The sequence below is a fragment of the Tachypleus tridentatus genome, unplaced genomic scaffold (assembly GCF_004210375.1).
Source record: "Tachypleus tridentatus isolate NWPU-2018 unplaced genomic scaffold, ASM421037v1 Hic_cluster_1, whole genome shotgun sequence".
Classification (NCBI taxonomy): Eukaryota; Metazoa; Arthropoda; class Merostomata; order Xiphosura; family Limulidae; genus Tachypleus; species Tachypleus tridentatus.
Genome location: NW_027467777.1, coordinates 21,348,322 through 21,374,014, shown reverse-complemented (window position 1 = coordinate 21,374,014; position 25,693 = coordinate 21,348,322). Strand labels below are relative to the sequence as shown.

The 25,693-nt window shown below is 34.5% G+C and overlaps 1 protein-coding gene across 1 annotated transcript in view; it reads left to right on the top strand.

The window, feature by feature from the left end:
• The first annotated feature begins 1,225 nt into the window (after positions 1-1,225).
• LOC143241708 (uncharacterized) overlaps positions 1,226-25,693 on the top strand; it is a 34,570-nt gene continuing 10,102 nt past the window's right edge. The window contains exons 1-3 of the mRNA XM_076484937.1: positions 1,226-1,230; positions 1,658-1,712; positions 11,363-11,723. Of these exons, the coding sequence (XP_076341052.1) occupies positions 1,226-1,230; positions 1,658-1,712; positions 11,363-11,723 (421 nt within the window). The remainder of the gene's footprint in view (positions 1,231-1,657; positions 1,713-11,362; positions 11,724-25,693) is intronic.

The following is a 25,693-nucleotide window of genomic DNA, read 5'->3' as shown; positions in this document are numbered from 1 at the left end:
CTATGCCAGGTATCTTCTGATGGGTAATTTAGGGTTGATTTTCTTGTTTGATATGGGTTATTTACTAACTTTACGAGTATAATTTATTTCATACTTTCCATTATTTAGAAGTGTTTCATTCTGTATATATAGGTGTGTGTGTGTTTTTCCCCTTAAAATACGAAGAGTTTTCTTCTTACACAGTATTGTTTGTCATGCACTTAATTAAGATATGTATTACATTTTCATCATTTTTAAACGGCTTTATTATTACTACTACATAAATAAAGTTTTTTATCTATTATTTTTATGTTGTTTCATAATAAAATATAGTATGCTCGGCCGTTCTTCATGTTAGAAGTAGATGATCTACGTTAAATCTCTGGTTTTATAAGAGTGTACTTTGATAAATCTCTGGTTTTATGAGTAGATGGTCTACGTTAAATCTCTGGTTTTATAAGAGTGTACTTTGATAAATCTCTGGTTTTATGAGTAGATGGTCTACGTTAAATCTCTGGTTTTATAAGGTGTACTTTGATAAATCTCTGGTTTTATGAGTAGATGGTCTACGTTAAATCTCTGGTTTTATAAGAGTGTACTTTGATAAATCTCTGGTTTTATAAGAGTGTACTTTGATAAATTTCTGGTTTTATAAGAGTATACTTTGATAAATCTCTGGTTTTATGAGTAGATGGTGTACGTCGAATCTCTGGTTTTATAAGAGTGTACTTTGATAGATCTCTGGTTTTATAAGTGGACGCACTACTTTAAAGCTTTAGTTTTATGTACACACATATTTTCACTTTAATCTCCTTTAATATCGTTTCGTTTTGTTTATTTGTATGTTTGTGTTTGCTGTTAAAGAGTATTTTTGCATTGTTGTCGAAGGGTATTTAGTTTGAATATTATGTTATTTGTTATGTGTACATAATTATTATTTTGTTAGTTACAAAATTTCGATTTTCATCTCATTTCTTGGATTGTTTAACTGAAGACATTTTAGTGTTCTCTTATTTTTCATCTATGGAAGTGTTTATTTGCTTTTATTTGTGTATTTACATTTATTGTTTGATTGATTTAAATTATTGTTTCTCTATTTTCCGAATGTTTTCTTTATTTGTTCCATCATGTAGTGTAACGTTTCGTAATTTAAAACGTAGTTAAAAAGTTCCGTCTGAGGGTTTTGGCTTCTATGTTATGTGTAACCATCTTTATGAATGAGGGAAAGTTAATAAATTTTTTAACCATGTCGTGAGTTTAAAGTTAATTGGTTTTAATAGTTTATTAAATGGTTAGTTTGGGAACAAGCCTGAAACGCAGAGAGAAGGAGTGCAGGTGCAACCATACCATGCATTTTTACCTTCACATTTTGGTTTATACGTTTTTTTTTTTAAATCCTATTAATCTGGATCAGTGCAATATTCCCATCACACTTGATACAGAAAACTGTTGTTTTCTTCCTTGCTACTAGTGTTGTTTTGTTGTTCTACACAGAGAATATTTGCTCCTGCCCACGGAATTAGTGCTGTAATATAAAAAAAAATATGCGAAAAGATCAACGACTTTCACGGTCCTCTCTTATATTTAAAGAGAACAACCAGTCGCAGGGAGATCTATGGTCATTAGGAGGTAAATCTGATGTTTCTTGTTAAGCAAGAAATGCTTCATTGATACACAGGAATTGGTTGACAGGACGACGTCTTGAGGGAAAGAAACCTGTTATTCAGCAGAAGGTGACTGTCCTGTGTTAGACGCACATATTTATTATTCAGTTCATAGATTCAGCAGAAGTTGACTGTCCTGTGTTAGACTCACATATTTATTATTCAGTTCACAGATTCAGCAGAAGGTAACTGTCTTGTGTTAGACGCATATATTTATTATTCAGTTCACAGATTCAGCAGAAGGTGACTGTCCTGTGTTAGACGCACATATTTATTATTCAGTTCACAGATTCAGCAGAAGTTGACTGTCTTGTGTTAGACGCACATATTTATTATTCAGTTCACAGATTCAGCAGAAGGTAACTGTCCTGTGTTAGACGCACATATTTATTATTCAGTTCACAGATTCAGCAGAAGGTGACTGTCCTGTGTCAGACGCACATATTTATTATTCAGTTCACAGATTCAGCAGAAGGTAACTGTCCTGTGTCAGACGCACATATTTATTATTCAGTTCACAGATTCAGCAGAAGGTGACTGTCCTGTGTTAGACGCATATATTTATTATTCAGTTCACAGATTCAGCAGAAGGTGACTGTCCTGTGTTAGACGCACATATTTATTCACAAAATTCCGTATCTATTGATGAATAAAGATTGTTAAGTTTGCTTTACATGTCTTGTCTAGTATTATTGTATTTCTCAGCTTAAACTCAGCCATCTTCATGGTTATCTGCCAGAATCGCCCGTTATAAAGTGGACCTAACTAACAATGTGTGAGATGAAACGTGGGGTTCATAATTACTGTTTTGATTGTCCTGTCCAAGGTCGAGGTAAACTGTCTGTCCAGATAATATTCGATACTTATACATGGTCTTACTGTATTGATTATCCTGTTCAAGGTCTACATGAACTGTCTGTCCTGATGAAATTCGATACTTATACATGGTCTTACTGTCTTGATTGTCCTGTTCAAGGTCTACATGAACTGTCTGTCCAGATGAAATTCGATACTTACGCACGGTTCTACTATCTTGATTATCGTGTCCAAGGTCTACATGAACTGTCTGTCCTGACTAAATTCTGTACTAATACATGTATTAGGACCATTTCTGTAATGGTATGGACTAGGGTTCGATCCTAGATCTTCTTGTTAGAGAGGCTGGTGTTTTATCAAGAAAATAAAATCTACTTTGTAATTACTCTCAAAATAATTAGACTTTGGTGGCTATGTATACTTCGAACTATGACAGTGATTAAAGGTTATGTATTCATGTCTCACTGTGTGAAATACGTAACCCATCATGTACAGTGTAAGCCTTAACTGTGTGAAATAGGTAACCCATCATGTACAGTGTAAGTCTTAACTGTGTGAAATAGGTAACCCATCATGTGCAGTGTAAGTGTTACTGTATGAAATAGGTAACCCATCATGTACAGTGTAAGTGTTACTGTATGAAATAGGTAACCCATCATGTACAGTGTAAGTGTTACTGTATGAAATACGTAACCCATCATGTACAGTGTAAGTCTTACTGTATGAAATACGTAACCCATCATGTACAGTGTAAGTCTTAACTGTGTGAAATAGGTAACCCATCATGTACAATGTAAGTCTTAATTGTGTGAAATACGTAACCCATCATGTACAGTGTAAGTATTACTGTATGAAATACGTAACCCATCATGTGCAGTGTCAACAGTCTTCTTTTGTGGCACATGGAAAGTCAGCATAACGTAATAAATACAGTGTGAAAGATGGGAAATCATTGATGTAACATGTACTAGATACAGTTTGAAATATCTGTGATAACAATATAAATACCATTGTGCGAAAACAATACAGCTGATTATGCACAACATAAATAAATATTGGGTAAAAATGTGAAATCGGTGATGTGCTGTTAAGTCCTATTGTGTAAAATGCATTCACTTTGAAACTGTGAACGTACATAAGCCAGTCGTCTGTAGTTTGTGACCCAGAAATGAAGATATTGCTTCCAAGCTCTGGCAGGCTGTATATCGACCAAGGCTTAGCTCTATTGCTAACACGGCGCCTGCTGGCATGCCCTTCTATAGGCCTAACAAATGGTTAGACATGAACGTGTGCTTTCATGTCCTTATGTAGTCGTTAGAGTGAAATCTATGTCTCAGCGTTTAACACTACGAAACATTGACTACCATATAATATTTGTTTCCGTTTTAAGATAACAGTTTATAATGACGAATTTGGTATTTATTAAATAACTGTTAGTATAAAACACTTAGTCACGCGACTGTTAGCATAAAACACTTCGGAACGCGACTGTTAACATAAAAACACTTTAGAACGCGACTGTTAGCATAAAAACACTTCGGAACGCAACTGTTAACATAAAAACACTTAGTAACGCGACTGTTAGCATAAAAACACTTAGTAACGCGACTGTTAGCATAAAAACACTTAGTAACGCGACTGTTAGCATAAAAACACTTTGGAACGCGACTGTTAGCATAAAAACACTTAGTAACGCGACTGTTAGCATAAAAACACTTTGGAACGCGACTGTTAGCATAAAAACACTTAGTAACGCGACTGTTAACATAAAAACACTTTGGAACGCGACTGTTAGCATAAAACACTTAGTAACGCGACTGTTTGCATAAAAACAGTAACGCGACTGTCAGCATAAAAACACTTTGGAACGCGACTGTTAGCATAAAAACACTTCGGAACGCGACTGTTAGCATAAAAACACTTCGGAACGCGACTGTTAACATAAGAACACTTAGGAACACAACTGTTAACATAAAAACACTTCGGAACACTACAACTGCAACATCGCTGTGACTATTCGTATCAGAACACCAGAACTGTGAAGACTCCAAAAAGAAATCCACTATAAGCGATATAGAACTGTAGAACCAAATATAGATGGATAAAATCATGTGACATTACATTTAATAAGAACATTGATACAACTATAGTAAAGTCTCAAACCATATTGAAAGACTGTCATTCTATACTTTTCATAGTAGAGTTTTTAAAGACATCCTGTTCAAATAGCTCACAAATAACATTTGTAATAATATTAGAGTTAAACTAATGTTTTCACTTTTCTCTTTATGTATCTTACTTAAATTTTAAACCAGTAGAAGAAAGTGATTTGTAGAAACTCTTGACCCTTGTCCACCACAAGTACCAGGTCTCTTTACGTGATATGGACAATCGGACGTGTACAGTTATTTTTATATACTTTAAAATCGCTCGCGACTGAGTTAAGAGAAATGTGAGATCACAATGTCTGTGATAAATATTAAGGTTAATATTTTCATACAACTCTGTCATTTGTCGGCATCTACATACTAAATATTGTGGGTAGATAAACTTTTGTGAAATAAAAACAGTAATATTAAATTTCAAGTTTACTATAGTATACACGAGATCTGCTTTAAAATTAATCTCTAAATGTCAATCGAACTAAGATTTTAATTAACACGAAGATAATTTTTTATCAATTATCAATTCGGAAAACTTCATTAATATGTCAAAGCTAATGTTAAAATAAATTCCCCTGTAAAAGCGGCTTCTGTACATAACTGTTCTGTACAGCAAAAAAGTACATCTTGTACACAGAGCGTCAAAGTTCGCGTGGATCTCGTTTAGCACGATAAAGCACGAGAGCTACTCCAGACAATAATAATGCCACGAATAATAATAAAGTGAAGTTTTTAAATAGATATATCTTTTAATACCAGGTTGTTTTAAGGAATTCACACGCAACTTCCATTTTGTTGTACACGGTGGAAGAGAAAATGGGCGTATCAGTGTAGCTGAAGTCCTGGCGTCTAGCCAAAGTCTAGGACACCGTAAATACCCGGGCAATCAATAGAACGTCAATGAACTTGGGTGGTGAGCCCGGGCTGGCGAAGCAGTTTTGTTGGGCAGCACACCAAACAAGGGTTTATGTGACTGAGAAAAATAATGTGCCCGTTTAATTCTCGAAACCAATTCTAGGGTTAATTTGGTGCGGTACTTTGACAAGTTATGTATTTGACTTTATTTGCGAGCGACCTTGCATCATACACTGATATTTCAGGATCGTTTAAGCATTTAATATCAGGTTTTCACAAAAAGGCGTATCGTTGATGCATCATTCAATTTTAGTTACTTTGGTTTGCCACACGGAGGAGCTAGTAATAAAGCTCTTCAAGTTTGACATCAGGAGGTTTCTGTCACTAAATCATATAGAGTTTAGGGAGCTAACATCCTATTTTCTAATTCTGTTTTCGACACACGTTATATGCGTCACTTGCGAAACTGCAAACATAACTTAGGCTACGGTGTATTATTATGTACAAAACGTTCGTCATGTGTGTACGTGTATTTCTTTAAAAATACGTTTTCGTGACACAGCAAGCACACTTTACGGATCAATCCGTTAGATAAATAATTGATTTTATATCAGCACGTTCGGTTCCAAAATTATTTTGCGTAATATAATCGAAATGCATGGTTACAACTTCTTAAATATCAAAATCAATTTGGAAATTAATAATTGGAATATTTTAGCATCGAATATATATCTAGAACAACAAAATAAAGTGTTTAACACATTCTGACCAAGCTATAAATAAACGTGAAATTCGTTTTACAAGTATTGTAATTCTAACCTAAAGTTAGGACTAGTTCTCGTAAGAAGAGCGTTGTCACCTAACTAAGACTAGTTCTCATTAAACCAGTGTTGTTACTCAGCATGTAGGTCTAGTTCTCGTTAAACCAGTGTTGTTACTTAAATTGTAGGTCTAGTACTCATTAAACCAGTGTTGTTACTTAACTTGTAGGTCTAGTTCTCATTAAGACAGTGTTGTTACTTAACTTGTAGGTCTAGTTCTCATTAAACCAGTGTTGCTACTTAACTTGCAGGTCTAGTTCTCATTAAGACAGTGTTGTTACTTAACTTGTAGGTCTAGTTCTCATTAAACCAGTGTTGCTACTTAACTTGTAGGTCTAGTTCTCGTTAAACCAGTGTTGCTACTTAACTTGCAGGTCTACTTCTCATTACGACAGTGTTGTTACTTATCTTGTAGGTCTAGTTCTCATTACGACAGTGTTGTTACTTATCTTGTAGGTCTAGTTTTCATTAAACCAGTGTTGCTACTTAACTTGTAGGTCTAGTTCTCGTTAAACCAGTGTTGTTACTTAACTTGTAGGTCTACTTCTCATTAAGACAGTGTTGTTACTTAACTTGTAGGTGTAGTTCTCATTAAGACAGTGTTGTTACTTAACTTGTAGTTCGAGTTCTCATTAAACCACTGTTGCTACTTAACTTGCAGGTCTAGTTCTCATTACGACAGTGTTGTTACTTAACTTGTAGGTCTAGTTCTCATTAAGACAGTGTTGTTACTTAACTTTCAGGTCTAGTTCTCATTAAACCACTGTTGCTACTTAACTTGCAGGTCTAGTTCTCATTACGACAGTGTTGTTACTTAACTTGTAGGTCTAGTTCTCATTAAGACAGTGTTGTTACTTAACTTTCAGGTCTAGTTCTCATTAAACCAGTGTTGCTACTTAACTTGCAGGTCTAGTTCTCATAAAGACAGTGTTGTTACTTAACTTGTAGGTCTAGTTCTCATTAAAACAGTGTTGTTACTTAACTTGTAGGTCTAGTTTTCATTAAACCAGTGTTGTTACTTAACTTGTAGGTCTAGTTCTTATTAAACCAGTGTTGCTATTTAACTTGCAAATCTAGTTCTGATTAAGACAGTTTTGTTACTTAACTTGTAGGTCTAGTTCTCATTAAGACAATGTTGTTACTTAACTTGTAGGTGTAGTTCTTATAAAGACACTGTTGTTACTTAACTTGTAGGTCTAGTTCTCATTAAACCAGTGTTGCTACTTAACTTGCAGGTCTAATTCTCATTAAACCAGGGTTGTTACTTAACTTGCAGGTCTAGTTCTCATTAAACCAGTGTTGCTACTTAATTTGCAGGTCTACTTCTCATTAAGACAGTGTTGTTACTTAACTTGTAGGTGTAGTTCTCATTAACACAGTGTTGTTACTTAACTTGTAGGTCTTGTTCTCATTAAGACAATGTTGTTACTTAACTTGTAGGTGTAGTTCTCATAAAGACAGTGTTGTTACTTAACTTGTAGGTCTAGTTCTCATTAAACCAGTGTTGCTACTTAACTTGTAGGTCTAGTTCTCATTAAACCAGTGTTGCTACTTAACTTGCAGGTCTAATTCTCATTAAACCAGGGTTGTTACTTAACTTGCAGGTCTATTTCTCATTAAGACAGTGTTGTTACTTAACTTGTAGGTCTAGTTTTCATTAAACCAGTGTTGCTACTTAACTTGTAGGTCTAGTTTTCATTAAACCAATGTTGTTACTTTACTTGTAGGTCTAGTTCTCATTAAGACAATGTTGTTACTTAACTTGTAGGTCTAGTTCTCATTAAACCAGTGTTGCTACTTAACTTGTAGGTCTAGTTCTCATTAAACCAGTGTTGCTACTTAAATTGCAGGTTTAATTCTCATTAAACCAGGGTTGTTACTTAACTTGCAGGTCTAGTTCTCATTAAGACAGTGTTGTTACTTAACTTGTAGGTCTAGTTCTTATTAAACCAGTGTTGCTACTTAACTTGCAGGTCTAGTTCTCATTAAGACAGTGTTGTTACTTAACTTGCAGGTCTAGTTCTCATTAAGACAGTGTTGTTACTTAACTTGTAGGTCTAGTTCTTATTAAACCAGTGTTGCTATTTAACTTGCAAATCTAGTTCTGATTAAGACAGTTTTGTTACTTAACTTGTAGGTCTAGTTCTCATTAAGACAATGTTGTTACTTAACTTGTAGGTCTAGTTCTCATTAAGATAGTGTTGTTACTTAACTTATTGGTCTAGTTCTCAGTAAGACAGTGTTGTTACTTAACTTGTTGGTCCAGTTCTACATGAATGTATTTGAATGAATAATCACTAATAAATAATCTATAGTGAATTATTAAAATGAATAATCACTGATAGATAATCTACAGTAAATTATTAAAATGAATAATTACTAATAGATAATCTGCAGTGAATTATTAAAATGAATAATCACTAATAGATAATCTACAGTGAATTATTAAAATGAATAATCACTAATAGATAATCTACAGTGAATTATTAAAATGAATAATCACTAACAGATAATCTTCAGTGAATGTATTTGAATGAATAATCACTAATAGATAATCTACAGTGAATTATTAAAATGAATAATCACTAATAGATAATCTACAGTGAATTATTAAAATGAATAATCACTAATAGATAATCTACAGTGAATGTATTTGAATGAATAATCACTAACAGATAATCTACAGTGAATTATTAAAATGAATAATCACTAACAGATAATCTACAGTGAATTATTAAAATGAATAATCACTGATAGATAATCTACAGTGAATTATTAAAATGAATAATCACTAATAGATAATCTACAGTGAATTATTAAAATGAATAATCACTAACAGATAATCTACAGTGAATGTATTTGAATGAATAATCACTAATAGATAATCTACAGTGAATTATTAAAATGAATAATCACTAATAGATAATCTACAGTGAATTATTAAAATGAATAATCACTAACAGATAATCTACAGTGAATGTATTTGAATGAATAATCACTAATAGATAATCTACAGTGAATTATTAAAATGAATAATCACTAATAGATAATCTACAGTGAATGTATTTGAATGAATAATCACTAACAGATAATCTACAGTGAATTATTAAAATGAATAATCACTAACAGATAATCTACAGTGAATTATTAAAATGAATAATCACTGATAGATAATCTACAGTGAATTATTAAAATGAATAATCACTAACAGATAATCTACAGTGAATTATTAAAATGAATAATCACTGATAGATAATCTACAGTGAATGTATTAAGATTAATAATCACTAACAGATAATCTACAGTGAATTATTAAAATGAATAATCACTGATAGATAATCTACAGTGAATGTATTAAGATTAATAATCACTAACAGATAGTTTTAAATTATGTGTTGTTGGCTTAAGTTTTAAACTATGCAGTGTTGTCTGAAATTTGAAATTAATTCTAGGTAATTTAATTGTTTGTAACACAATCAGTTGTCTTTGCTTTGTTCTTCATGGGATTGAACCCTAAATTGTAGCGTTAAAAGCTCTTATGTTTAACCTTCAAACTTGTATCATTTAAAGTACATTTTGGCCTGCATAAGAATGTTTCCCGCGGTGGTTTAGGTGTGAAGATTTATTAGGCTAAAACTCTATTGTTGTTAAACGTGGTGGGCATAGCACAGAAAGCCCGTTTTACAACTTTGTGCTTATTAACACAAACACTGTTAAAATGCTACATGATTATTAGTAGCCTTGTTTTAAAACAAAAGATGACGTCTGTGTTTTGCAGAGAATATTGATTTTTGTGTATTACTTGCAGTTGTAGAATCTGAAACTTGCTCACTTACATTGTTACAACAGTTTCCAAGATTGGTCATTACTCAAATATTTAAGTGATTTATTGTGGTTGTGTCCAGAAACGAACAATATTGGTTGAAACAAAGCATCTTCCACGGTTCTATATTGCTACATTATATTTGATGTAGAAACAAGCTTCGTGCATGACCTTAAAGACTTGGTCGTTCTAAAAAAACATTTCTAGGTATGAGCGACAAATGTTAATTAAAATTAGTTTCTGGGAAGTGTGACATAGAGAAAATAGACATATTAAACCAGCCACGATGTGACATAGAGAAAATAGACATATTAAACCAGCCACGATGTAAACATAGAGAAAATAGACATATTAAACCAGCCACGATGTGACATAGAGAAAATAGACATATTATACCACTCACGATGTGACATAGAGAAAATAGACATATTATACCAGTCACGATGTGACATAGAGAAAATAGACATATTAAACCAGCCACGATGTGACATAGAGAAAATAGACATATTAAACCAGCCACGATGTGACATAGAGAAAATAGACATATTATACCAGTCACGCGATGTGACATAGAGAAAATAGACATATTAAACCAGCCACGATGTGACATAGAGAAAATAGACATATTAAACCAGCCACGATGTGACATAGAGAAAATAGACATATTAAACCAGCCACGATGTGACATAGAGAAAATAGACATATTAAACCAGCCACGATGTGACATAGAGAAAATAGACATATTATACCAGCCACGATGTGACATAGAGAAAATAGACATATTAAACCAGCCACGATGTGACATAGAGAAAATAGACATATTAAACCAGCCACGATGTGACATAGAGAAAATAGACATATTAAACCAGCCACGATGTGACATAGAGAAAATAGACATATTATACCAGTCACGATGTGACATAGAGAAAATAGACATATTATACCAGTCACGATGTGACATAGAGAAAATAGACATATTAAACCAGCCACGATGTGACATAGAGAAAATAGACATATTAAACCAGTCACTATGTGATATACAGAAAATAGACATGTTAAACCAGTCACAAAACTTTCTGTATAGAAAGAACCAACGCCCATTTCGTCATTTTCCTGAAGTGTCACGTCTAAGAACTAATAATCTTTTCTTTTTGTTTTTTGGGCGGAAACATTTCGTAGCGTTTTTTGAATTGTGGTAAGAAGACAAAGAAAATTATACACGTTATGTACTGATTTAAACAGATCTCTGGTACAGTGGTACAACAAGGTGAGCTGATTGAACGGATCTCTAGTACAGTGGTACGACGAGGTGAGCTGATTGAACGGATCTCTGGTACAGTGGTACAACAAGGTGAGCTGATTGAACGGATCTCTGGTACAGTGGTACAACAAGGTGAGCTGATTGAACGGATCTCTGGTACAGTGGTACAACAAGGTGAGCTGATTGAACGGATCTCTGGTACAGTGGTACGACGAGGTGAGCTGATTGAACGGATCTCTGGTGCAGTGGTACAACAAGGTGAGCTGATTGAACGGATCTCTGGTACAGTGGTACAACAAGGTCAGCTGATTGAACGGATCTCTGGTACAGTGGTACAACAAGGTGAGCTGATTGAACGGATCTCTGACACTTGTGGTACGGCAAGATAAACTAATTGAACGGATCTCTGACACTTGTGGTACGACAAGGAAAACTGATTAGGTTTAGATTTTTCTCTAAAACTGTGGCACATGAAGAAGTGGTCCATTTGACTATTTTCTTTATCAAGTTATATTCTGTAATAGCAGAGACTCGTGAGAGTTCTGTGTTAACATTAGTATTTTTATTATAAAGATTTTTATAATAATACAAACGAATTCAAATTGCAGATACCAAAATATATAAACCCACTGGTCTTAGACCTAACATTAGGTAAACCTTTACTAGGAACGGCCTATATTCGATAAAAAATATAAATTAATTGTAACTTGTGTGCGTTTGTTTGCTTTAGTTTAGTTAGGGATACATTTTACCTTAGTTAACACTATCAGTAGTAAACTTCGAATGTCATTCTACGACATAACGTCAGGACCATTTAAAAACTTCAAACTTTTAATACAGTGTTGAGTAAAATGTATGTTTACAATCGTCTTTAGTTTACGTACGTTGAAATTAAGTGCGCGCGCATGGGATTTTACACGCTGAAGTGCTCGCGCATTTTCTGGACAGACAAAAGTGATATTATAAACGATTTGCTGAAACTGGTGAGACGAGGTTGTAGTTCATGTATCGAGAATAATGTTTCGTTTCACTGTGAGAAAACGGTTTATGTGGTAACAATGTTGTAGGAGAAGAAAAGTTGATAAGTTAGTGTGTAGGATTATTCGTGGTTAAGGAAAAACATTCCTTAATAATACTACTAGGAAAAACATTCCTTAATAATACTACTAGGAAAAACATTCCTTAATAATACCACTAGGAAAAACATTCCTTAATAATACTACTAGGAAAAACATTCCTTAATAATACTACTAGGAAAAACATTCCTTAATAATACTACTAGGAAAATCATTCCTTAATACTACTACTAGGAAAATCATTCCTTAATACTACTACTAGGAAAAACATTCCTTAATAATACTACTAGGAAAAACATTCCTTAATAATACTACTAGGAAAAACATTCCTTAATAATACTACTAGGAAAACATTCCTTAATAATACCACTAGGAAAAACATTCCTTAATAATACTACTAGGAAAACATTCCTTAATAATACTACTAGGAAAACATTCCTTAATAATACTACTAGGAAAAACATTCCTTAATAATACTACTAGGAAAATCATTCCTTAATACTACTACTAGGAAAATCATTCCTTAATACTACTACTAGGAAAAACATTCCTTAATAATACTACTAGGAAAAACATTCCTTAATAATACCACTAGGAAAAACATTCCTTAATAATACCACTAGGAAAAACATTCCTTAATAATACTACTAGGAAAAACATTCCTTAATAATACTACTTCATAGAAATTTATTGACTAGTATTTAGATACAGCTTTGTTAAATTTATTGACTAGTATTTAGATACAGCTTTGTTAAATTTATTGACTAGTATTTAGATACAGCTTTGTTAAATTTATTGACTAGTATTTAGATATACCTTTGTTAAATTTATTGACTAGTATTTCGATATACCTTTGTTAAATTTATTGACTAGTGTCTGGATATACCTTTGTTAAATTTATTGACTTGTGTCTGGATATACCTTTGTTAAATTTATTGACTATTAACTGGACATACCTTTGTTAAATTTATTGACTAGTAACTGTATATATAGCTTTGTTAAATTTATTGACTAGTAACTGGATATACCTTTGTTAAATTTATTGACTAGTGTCTGGATATACCTTTGTTAAATTTATTGACTAGTAACTGTATATACAGCTTTGTTAAATTTATTGACTAGTAACTGTATATATCTTAGTTAAATTTATTGACTAGTAACTGTATATATCTTAGTTAAATTTATTGACTAGTAACTGGATATACCTTTGTTAAATTTATTGACTAGTGTCTGGATATACCTTTGTTAAGTTTATTGACTAGTAACTGTGTATACAGCTTTGTTAAATTTATTGACTAGTAACTGTATATATAGCTTTGTTAAATTTATTGACTAGTAACTGTATATACCTTTGTTAAATTTATTGACTAGTAACTGGATATACCTTTGTTAAATTTATTGACTAGTGTCTGGATATACCTTTGTTAAGTTTATTGACTAGTGTCTGGATATACCTTTGTTAAATTTATTGACTAGTAACTCGATATACCTTTGTTAAATTTATTGACTAGTAACTGTATATATACCTTTCTTAAATTTATTGACTAGCAACTGTATATACTTTTGTTAAATGTATTGACTTGTAACTGAGTTGTGTTTGTATGTTGTGGGTTTAACTGATATTATTCATATTTCAATAAGTATGACGGCCAGTTATTTGTGGACATTCCTTTACTAACAAGAAATATTGTTACATAAGGAATATTCAGTAATTTGTTTTTAGAATAAGATAAAACATTTAACAAATAACGAAATTTCTTATGTCAATGAGATAACCATAACTTTTAACAAGTTATCAAACTTCTATGCGTCACAGTCTGCCATGTGCTGATTAGGGTGTTGGACTCGTAATACTAAAACCAACTCGAGAAAGAAATATGTGTACCTATCGAGTCAGATTTTATTGGAATGGACCACATACCTAGTGGGTCCGTTCCTTTGATGTGCGTATCTCAAAGAATGATGAATGTTAGGGTTACAACGTCACAAAACGCTAATAATGAAACCCGTTTCCTACGTTTATTTATTACGTCTTCCAATTTGGAAGGCCCGGCATGGCCAGGTGGTTAAGGCACTCGAGTCGTAATCCGAGGGTCACGGGTTCGAATCCCTGTCACACGAAACATACTCTCCTTTTCAGCCATGGGGGCGTTATAATGTGATAGTCAATCCCACTATTCATTGGTAGAAGAGTTGGCGGTGGGTGGTGGTGTCTAGCTGGCTTCCATCTAGTCTTACACTGCTAAACTAGGGATGGTTAGCGTAGAATAGCCCTCGTGTAGCTTTGCGTGAAATTCGAAACAAAAAGAACCCATCCGGACATGTGTGTGTTTCCTTATAGCAAAGCCGCATGGGGCTATCTACTGAGTTTACCGAGGGGAATCGAACTATGATTTTAGCGTTGTAAATCCGTAGACTTACCGCTCTACCAGTGAGGAACCAATCCAGAAATTTCCTGAAACTTCTTAAATAATTTCCAATGTTTGGAAACTAATATTAGGCACTGAGTAGCGACCTCTGTTTTCTATATTTATTTTTTATGCCCTCCAATCTGAAAAGTCCTCAATTTTCGGGAAAATATTTTGCAGATACTCAGAAATGGTTTGGTTTATTTTGAGGGCTATCTACGCAAGCCGTCCCAAACTTAGCAGCGTAAGACTAGAAGGAAGGTAGTTAGTCATCACCACCCACCAACAACTTTTGGGCTACTCTTTTGCCAACGAATAGAGGGATTGACCGTCACATTATAACGCCTTCACGGCTGAAAGGGCGAGCATGTTTGATGTGAGAGGAATTTGAACCCGCGACCCTGGGATTATGAGTCGAGTGCCTTAACCACCTGGCCATGCCGGGCCCTCAGAAATGGACTTAGAACATACGTTTCTCATATAAGTTGTTGCGAATTGTCTACATAAGTTATGCAACTAACTTATACGATCGTGAAACTTTATAAACTCAATAATGTGGATTACGGTTTCTAATAAATAATAACTTTGGGTAAAATGTTTTTCGGGAATCATAAGTTTATAATAATTATGTTTCAGTTTTGGCAGTAAATATAACCCTAACTTATGAAAGTTGTATCGCAGGGAGTCTACACGCATGTATTTACTAACGTTAAGACCTCAGAACGTAGTCTCAGGTACACGTGTATATCTGTAAGACACCAACGAATAGACAGCGTTTTTTATGTAAAATGCTTTTGGCGTTCGAAATGTTTAAGGTATTCGGTTTTTCTATTTAGAGTATATTACACGAGGAAAACCGATAAATAAGAACCAATTTTAAATTATTCAATAGCAATTTCATTTATTCTATTTATATTTTATTGTTTAAGCATAGCCGAATGCGTAGTGACATCTATTATACATCTTGTGAACTATATATATATATATATATATATTAAGATCATTAGCTATTCGTTGAATTTAGTGCAAAACTGTTCGAGGGTTTTCTGTACTAGCCGTCCATAATGTAGAAGTGATGTAATGAATTTTGCCAATACTACCCACCGCCATTTATTGGGGTACTCCAATCTAATAGTGGCATTGACCGTGACATTATAATGCCCCTGAAAGAAGGGCATGTTCGGTATTGCGATTCAAGTTCGCATGTTGTGAGTCAAAAACCATAACCACTGGTCTATTCCAAGCCTTTTTAAAAATAAACTTAGAAAAAATATTATTTCTAAAAGCTGTATTATATGTTAAAAGCTAACACAAAATACGTAACTGATTAGAAACCTTGTTATCGCTAGAAGTATTTAATAAAAATTATGAAATGTATTATGAGATATCTCTGACTTTGGACATAAGCCTCTTAATATTATACCTGTAAAAGCTGTAGAACATGAAATTGTAGTATATTAATAAACGACTGAATATCAGCTTTACACAAAGTACTGTTTTAGTTTCATCAAAACAAGCCTACTTCTGACTCTATTTGTTGTAAGGAATAATGCGAAATTCAGCCCACATAATAAAAAAAAAATTACTTGTTCCTTAAAGTTTGCCAGAAGCTAATTCCACTTGTATTTCTATGCACAAACACTATTTGAGGAAATAGTGCATCACAACTATATCGTATTTATTCCCACTGTTACTCTGTGACGGACGACCAAGTATGGACAACATCTCTATGAAGTGGTGCTCCAACAGATTACTGCTGTCACAGAGACCAAGGATCGACAACAGCTCAAGTGGTTTTCCAAAATTCATGCATAGTTTTATATGATTAACTCAAATTTCCAGCACAGTAAATGTGTACTCCTATTTTCACAAGCCCTTCCCCCCTACTGGCACAGCGATATGTTTGAAGATTTACAATACTAAAACCAAGGTTTCGATACCTGGATATTGGGGCAGAGCACAAATAACATATTTTGTAGCTTTGTGCTTAACTAGAAAAAACAAACTTTCTGCAGTATTTTCTTAACACCGAAGTATCCAACTTTTGGAAGGTTGTGAACATAGAATGGTTTGGAATATAGAGACTGTGAAAGTTGTTGTTTCTATCCTTCTGATTATCCACATAACAAGTTCTTTTGTAGACGTAATAAGTTCCGAGGTACCACTACACCTTGGTCTTCGGGCTCCAAGGCACGACTGCTCTTAACCATCATAAAATTGATTTTAAGCTTGTATGTGTATTTTTCCAGTGGAGTGTTTGATCACATGATTTCTTCATCATGACTTGTAGGTGTCGCACGTGTTTCTGGTAGTCCATTATCACATGGTCTTTGGGATAATTCATCAGCATTTCCAAGGTAATGCACAATGTTCAACTTGGATTCCTAATGTTCTTGTTTTCTGACCTTCTTCAAACTTACGTTTATTAAGGATACTTAGAAAGAGGTGGTTTTAAAATTATAGTTTGATTGGTTTGGTTGATATTAATTTGTGGTTAATGATTGTTTTAAGTTTCTTCGGTAGGTGATATATGTAGTACATATTATTACAGTATATTTTATAAATTTTTGGATATATGACAGAAGTAGGCTTAGATAACACTATGTAACACAAATTTTGTTCCTGGATAGTATGTTATTTCTTAATTGCTTATGGTGTAAAAGTACAGAAAATGGTCATTATTCCCTTCAAACTTTGTTTCGTGACCTGGATAATGAAATTTATAAATTAACCTATTTTCTATGTAAAAACAGGCAAATTTGTATATTTTCATTTATATAAGGTCTGAATAAAACAACATATGAATCAAGATTTACATGTATTTATACTTAAGTTATACAAAGATGTTTAGAAGTGAGTAGTTTTTCGAGATTTGCGACTGTAATGTAAATCACTCTCACGTATCAGCCCTCAAATATAGTCTCCCATCATGTTTTCGTTATACGTTCCCAGGTCACAAAAGCAAAGTTTGAAGAGAAAAATAGATCTTTTCCATTTACTTTAGACATAAACAATTGGGAAATAACACTTTCTGTCCAGGAACAAGAAAAAGTAAAAATTTTGTTACATAGTGTAATCTGTGAACTCACTTTAAGAAACGCAAAATTAACATTTCTGTAGCCCAGAAACCTATGTGATATGTAGCCCAGAAACCTATATGATATGTATCTCCAACTTACAACCCTGAAAGTGTCTAAGTGTCATTGAAGCCCATACATACTCCATACATTGGTGTTACACAAAATTAGAGACCCGCCCCACACATACTCCATACATTGGTGTTACACAAAATTAGAGCCCCGGCCCACATATACTCCATACATTGGTGTTACACAAAATTAGAGCCCCGGCCCACACATACTCCATGCATTGGTGTTACACAAAATTAGAGTCCCGGCCCACACATACTCCATACATTGGTGTTACACAAAATGACGATCGAAAACATATTTGTGTTGGTTTTTCCGCTTATGTTACGCCGCTAAACTGTGAGAAGGAGGGTTTTTACAGGTCTGCATTCATTTAAAGTTATTACTGTGTAGAACGTTGGTTACTCAGAATCATGTTTTTACATGAAACTGTGTTATTTGTTTGATAGTTTAACACGTCCATTCGCGTTTATTGTCAGGTTTACTATCAGTGGGTACAAAATAACTATAGCTTTAAGTTCATGATTATTTCAGTGGTTACTACTGTGTACGTACAACACATTACACCACACACACACACACACACTCCACCACTATACTAAGCCTATTCTGTAAAACACGTTACACCACACACACACACACTCCACCACTATACTAAGCCTATTCTGTAAAACACATTACACCACACACACTCCACCACCATACTAAGCCTATTCTGTAAAACACATTACACCACACACACTCCACCACTATACTAAGCCTATTCTGTAAAACACATTACACCGCACACACTCCACCACTATACTAAGCCTATTCTGTAAAACACATTACACCACACACACTCCACCACTATACTAAGCCTATTCTGTAAAACACATTACACCGCACACACTCCACCACTATACTAAGCCTATTCTGTAAAACACATTACACCGCACACACTCCACCACCATACTAAGCCTATTCTGTAAAACACATTACACCACACACACTCCACCACTATACTAAGCCTATTCTGTAAAACACATTACACCACACACACACTCCACCACTATACTAAGCCTTTATTCTGTAAAACACATTACACCGCACACACTCCACCACCATACTAAGCCTATTCTGTAAAACACATTACACCGCACACACTCCACCACTATACTAAGCCTATTCTGTAAAACACATTACACCACACACACTCCACCACACATACTAAGCCTATTCTGTAAAAAACACATTACACCACACACACTCCACCACTATACTAAGCCTATTCTGTAAAACACATTACACCACACACACTCCACCACTATACTAAGCCTATTCTGTAAAACACATTACACCACACACACTCCACCACCATTCTAAGCCTATTCTGTAAAACACATTACACCACACACACTCCACCACTATATACTAAGCCTATTCTTGTAAAACACATTACACCACACACACTCCACCACTATACTAAGCCTATTCTGTAAAACACATTACACCGCACACACTCCACCACCATACTAAGCCTATTCTGTAAAACACATTACACCACACACACTCCACCACTATACTAAGCCTCTATTCTTGTAAAACACATTACACCACACACACTCCACCACTATACTAAGCCTATTCTGTAAAACACATTACACCACACACACTCCACCACCATTCTAAACCTATTCTGTAAAACACATTACACCACACACACTCCACCACTATACTAAGCCTATTCTGTAAAACACATTACACCGCACACACTCCACCACCATACTAAGCCTATTCTGTAAAACACATTACACCACACACACTCCACCACTATACTAAGCCTATTCTGTAAAACACATTACACCGCACACACTCCACCACTATACTAAGCCTATTCTGTAAAACACATTACACCACACACACTCCACCACTATACTATGCCTATTCTGTAAAACACATTACACCGCACACACTCCACCACCATACTAAGCCTATTCTGTAAAACACATTACACCGCACACACTCCACCACTATACTAAGCCTATTCTGTAAAACACATTACACCACACACACTCCACCACAATACTAAGCCTATTCTGTAAAACACATTACACCACACACACGCACACACACTCCACCACTATACTAAGCCTATTCTGTAAAACACATTACACCACACACACGCACGCACACTCCACCACTATACTAAGCCTATTCTGTAAAACACATTACACCACACACACGCACACACACTCCACCACTATACTAAGCCTATTCTGTAAAACACATTACACCACACACACACACACACTTCACCACTATACTAAGCCTATTCTGTAAAACACATTACACCACACACACACACTCCACCACTATACTAAGCCTATTCTGTCGAATTGCCATTTCTCTCTTTTATTGGCCCGACACAGCCAGGTGGTTAAGGCGTTCGATTCATAATCTGAGAGTCGCGGGTTTGAATCCCTGTCACACCAAACATACTTGCCTTTTCAGCCGTGAGAGCGTTATAATGTGACGGTCACTGCCACTATTCGTTGGTAAAAGAGTAGCCCAGGAGTTGGCGGTGTGTGGTGATGACTAGCTGCCTTCCCTCTAGTCTTACAATGCTAAATTAGGGACCGTTAGCGCAGATAGTCCTCGTGTAGCTCTGCGCGAAATTTAAAAACAAACAAACTTTTTATTTGTGAAGAGGTGAAATATTTATAAATATTGGATCCACTATTATATTAAACCTAGTTTGTTTTTTTTCCGAAAGAGCCATAGTCCGTCTGTAGGGCTCACCTGTTTTAATTAGTTGCACTACATTACAGTAGTTTGTTGTCTGCCAGTCAGTCAGTAGATAATAAACTGACATCATATAAGGAACGATTGACGTTGCGGTTTGTACTATCCCGGTAAAACGTGTACATGCCATGAATCACGAGAATAATTATGCACTTTGTAGACTACAACACAGCATGATATACGAAGTCCAAAAGCAAGAAAGAAATATTTATTACATTTAAACTTCTGAAACGGAGGATGTACATCTAGTTTAATTTTTAGAATTGCTATTTTTCAGGGTTATTGGTGAAAGATGAAAGGTGTAATATCAAATGATAGATCTTAGCTTCACATTCATTGTTTAGTATTATATCTACTCTAGACATCGAACATTTAAAGGCATGGAACTTGTTTCTGTGAAGGAGTGTGGTACCTACTTGTGAAAACACCGAATTAATTTACATAAGTAATGAAAAACAGGCCTCCATATTGGTAGTCCAGTTAACAAATGACGAGTCATATTGTAATGCGATTCTTTGATTCGACGTTTTATATGAAACAAAATATCCAGATTTACTGGCATTACATATTTCATTTAAACCTAAGCGTAATTTTAGTCAAATCGACTGTTATAAAATAACCAGGGCTTCTCTGGACAGCCTCTGTTATAAAATAACATCCCCAGGGCTTCTCTGGACAGCCTCTGTGATAAAATAACATCACCGGGGCTTCTCTGGACAGCCTCTGCGTATTTTTCTGGCTTCTTTAATTATTGACGTCAGACAACAAACATTTACGTTATGTAGAAGTCACGCAACATGAGAAGATGAATGATCATTAGATGTAGCTTGAAAATAAGAACCAAAGCTTCACTAAAGACTCTTGAACAATGAAAATTACTTAAGTAATAAGAACCAAAGCTTTACTAAAGACTACTGAACAATGAAAATTACTTAAGTAATAAGAACCAAAGCTTTACTAAAGACTACTGAACAATGAAAATTACTTAAGTAATAAGAACCAAAGCTTCACTAAAGACCAGTGAACAATGGAAATTACTTAAGTAATAAGAACCAAAGCTTCACTAAAGACCAGTGAACAATGAAAATTACTTAAGTAATAAGAACCAAAGCTTTACTAAAGACTACTGAACAATGAAAATTACTTAAGTAATAAGAACCAAAGCTTCACTAAAGACCAGTGAACAATGAAAATTACTTAAGTAATAAGAACCAAAGCTTTACTAAAGACTACTAAACAATGAAAATTACTTAAGTAATAAGAACCAAAGCTTCACTAAAGACTACTGAACAATGAAAATTACTGAAGTAATAAGAACCAAAGCTTCACTAAAGACTACTGAACAATGAAAATTATTTAAGTAATAAGAACCAAAGCTTCACTAAAGACTACTGAACAATGAAAATTACTTAAGTAACAAGAACCAAAGCTTCACTAAAGACTACTGAACAATGAAAATTACTTGAGTAATAAGAACCAAAGCTTTACTAAAGACTACAGAACAATGAAAATTACTTAAGTAACATATTTATATGATAATATATTATAAATATCTCAAGAACGTCTGTAGAGACCTACCACGTCTAGTTACATAAGAAGGCAACAAAACAAACATCAGTAATTAGGTAACACAACAATGTAATTAAAACTGAAATTTTCCTTGGTCGTTAAATGTTTTACTTTCGTAGCATTACAATTGTACTGGCTCTAATTCCATGTTTACTTAGTATAAATATTTTACTGTGTATCTGTGAAAGTTTTAATTATTATTACTATAAGTTTTATTTATTTTGGTGATGTTGTTGTTTTAATAAACATGTTATATTTCTTGTCACTAGATGGCAATGCATGATAAACTGTCTGTTTGTTTGTTTTTTGAATTTCGCTCAAAGCTACACGAGGGCTATCTGCACTAGCTGTCCCTATTTTAGCGGTGTAAGACTAGAGGGAAGGCAGCTAGTCATCATTACCCACCGCTAATGATTACTAACGAATAGTGGAATTGACCGTCACATTATAACGTTCTTACGGCTGAAAGGGCGAGTATGTTTGGTGCGACTGGGATTGGGACCCGCGACCCTCGGATTACGCGTCGAACGCCTTAACCCATCTCGCCATGTCGGGCCAACTGTCTGAGTCAACCAATAATGTAACGGTGTAACTCCATGCTTGTTAATTGGATCTAATGAATTACTAACAATTTATTAAATTGAGTATGATTTCCACATGAAATGGTTTGGCGTGGCCAAGTGGTTAGCGTATCAGACTACCAATTTAACGATTCGTGTTGCCACATAAGCGCTCTCCGCACTTTCGTGGTTCAAATCTTATTCGGCCATACCCTACCCTCGGATGGTCAGTAGTGATTTTACAGACATACGATGCTGAGGTTCAGTTTGTATTTTTCGTTGTGGAGAGAACATAGTTAGTATATTCCGTAGCTTTTGTCTAAAAGAATAGTCACATTATCCGGTCCTACAAGACTAGCTCAAGAAGTGCTGGTGGGTGCTGTCTTCTAGCAATATTACTTCACCCATTTTGTAATTTCTTTTTTGGTGTATATAATTAAAAAGAGACTTATTGTAACGCCATCTGGAAATCATAGCACAATTATTATTTAAGTTCAAACTTCAATTTACTAGAACTCATGTCTTTAATAGTTCGTTCATTCCTTTCTAGAATTTCGTGCAGATAGCCCTTGTGTAGCAGTGATAGACAAGAACAGTGTTTTCCAACCTGGGCGTTTTTAAAATTCAGCGGTTAGTAAACTTTAAGGGGGCGGCAAAGGGCGGACAGGAGAGTTTGAGGGTTTCAAAGCTATATTTGTTAACATTAAATTATAAGAAATGGGTTTCTTTGAACACGTTTGAGCAAAAATCATTGCGTGGATGTGTTTGTGGCAAGCAACCCCCACCCCAATTCTTGGCGCCAAAATCCAGTACTTACAACAGCATTTAAATCAAGTCAGGAGTCTAATAGGGAAAAATAATGAAACCTCAACAGACAACAGAATGACAATTTATAAAACATACGAACGTCTAGTAACTGAATATACGTGGATAAACACAGCAACAAAAAATCATAAAAAAACTATACATAATACAAAATACATTTCACTCAAAATTTATGCATGGATACACTAACATATGGGCCCGGCATGGCCAAGCGTGTTAATGCATTCGACTTGTAATCCGAGGGTCGCGGGATCGAACCTCAGTCGCACCAAACATGCTCGTCCTCCCAGCCGTGGGAGCGTTATAATGTTACGGCCAATCCCTCTATTCGTTGGTAAAAGAGTAGCCCAATAGTTAGCAATGAGTGGTGATGACTAGCTGCCTTCCCTCTAATCTTACGCTGCTCAATTATGGACGGCTAGCGCAGATAGCCCTCGAGTAGCTTTGGGCGAAATTAAAAAATAACAAATAACACTAACATATAAACAACAGTATCTTACATATCACTTAGTTATTTCTGGAAAAACTGGCGAAGGAACGTGAGAAGTAAAGAGCTACTTCCCTAAATACCAATAAATGTATTAGAAATAAACAAATTAATCCTAAATACCTCTCACCAATAAATGTATTAGAAATAAACAAATTAATCCTAAATACCTCTCACCAATAAATGTATTAGAAATAAACAAATTAATCCTAAATACCTCTCACTAATAAATGTATTAGAAATAAACAAATTAATTCTAAATACCTCTCACCAATAAATGTATTAGAAATAAACAAATTAATCGCGTGTTCAAATGCTAGACTTAAGAGTCTACATCAGTTTTAAGGCAAGAAGAAAACATGAAAAAGGTATACTTATATGAATTCTCTCTAATGAGTTTGGTTTGTTTATTATTAAGTTCAAAGCTACACAACAAGCTATCTGTTCTCTGCCATCACGGATATAGAAACCAAGATCATAGCGATATAAGATCGCAGACGTACCACCGTGCCATTGGGGGCCTCTATAATTAAAGTTAGATTAATGACATTGTGTTAGGAACTGTTCGCGAAGTGTAGGACTTTATAATAATGAACTGATGGAAACTGTACAAACCACATTAAATGTAAGTACCTACATGGACATTTGTCTGAAAGGGATCGAAGTAACTTATTGTAATTTATAGTTATGTTTATTTGTAGGGGGTCTTTCTCAAAATAAGTATTTTGAAATAGTCAATGGTATTTGTGCAAATTAAAGTGTAGAGACACTGGTTTATCTGTATTACAATTCATAAAATCTCTGAGATGTTCTGCTAATAATTCACTAGTTTCCCTTACGTATAATTTTCCACAACGTGAGCAAATAATATAATGTGTGATGCATTTTAATGTACAGTTACACTGATATTTAATGTAAAAACTCAATTTAGGACCCTGTACAGTTGTTCTTGAATCAATATAAGAACACGTTTTACAGCGCCATCTATTAGAAGGATAGCTACCTACAATAAAATGTGTCTTTTGAGGTGTGTGTTTCACGTCTTCTATGTATTACGTAATTTCCAATAACATTGGTAGCATGACGTTAGGAAATTGTGAGGGTCTTGGAAAAATATGTTTAGTTGTGTTGGTTACTTTTAAATGTGAAATTTATTTAGAATGATGTCTTTAACTTGGTTCTTGTAAGTGTGGTATTAAGATAAGGGGTGGCCTGGTACAGGAGAGATTGTTTCCATAACAGATGACGAGATGTGGACTTGGTGTACAACAGAGTTGAAAATGTTTTTTATGTTTTTTTTTCTTTGTGAACCTGACGATGACCGAAGAAGGTCGAAACGTTCTTCGCTCCTCTACGAAAAATATTTTCTCAACCCAAACGAGCCGTTTTTACATATATAAGAGTTGTTTTTTGTGCGTTTTTTGGTGTGTGTTTTTTTGCGTCTAGTTTCGTCA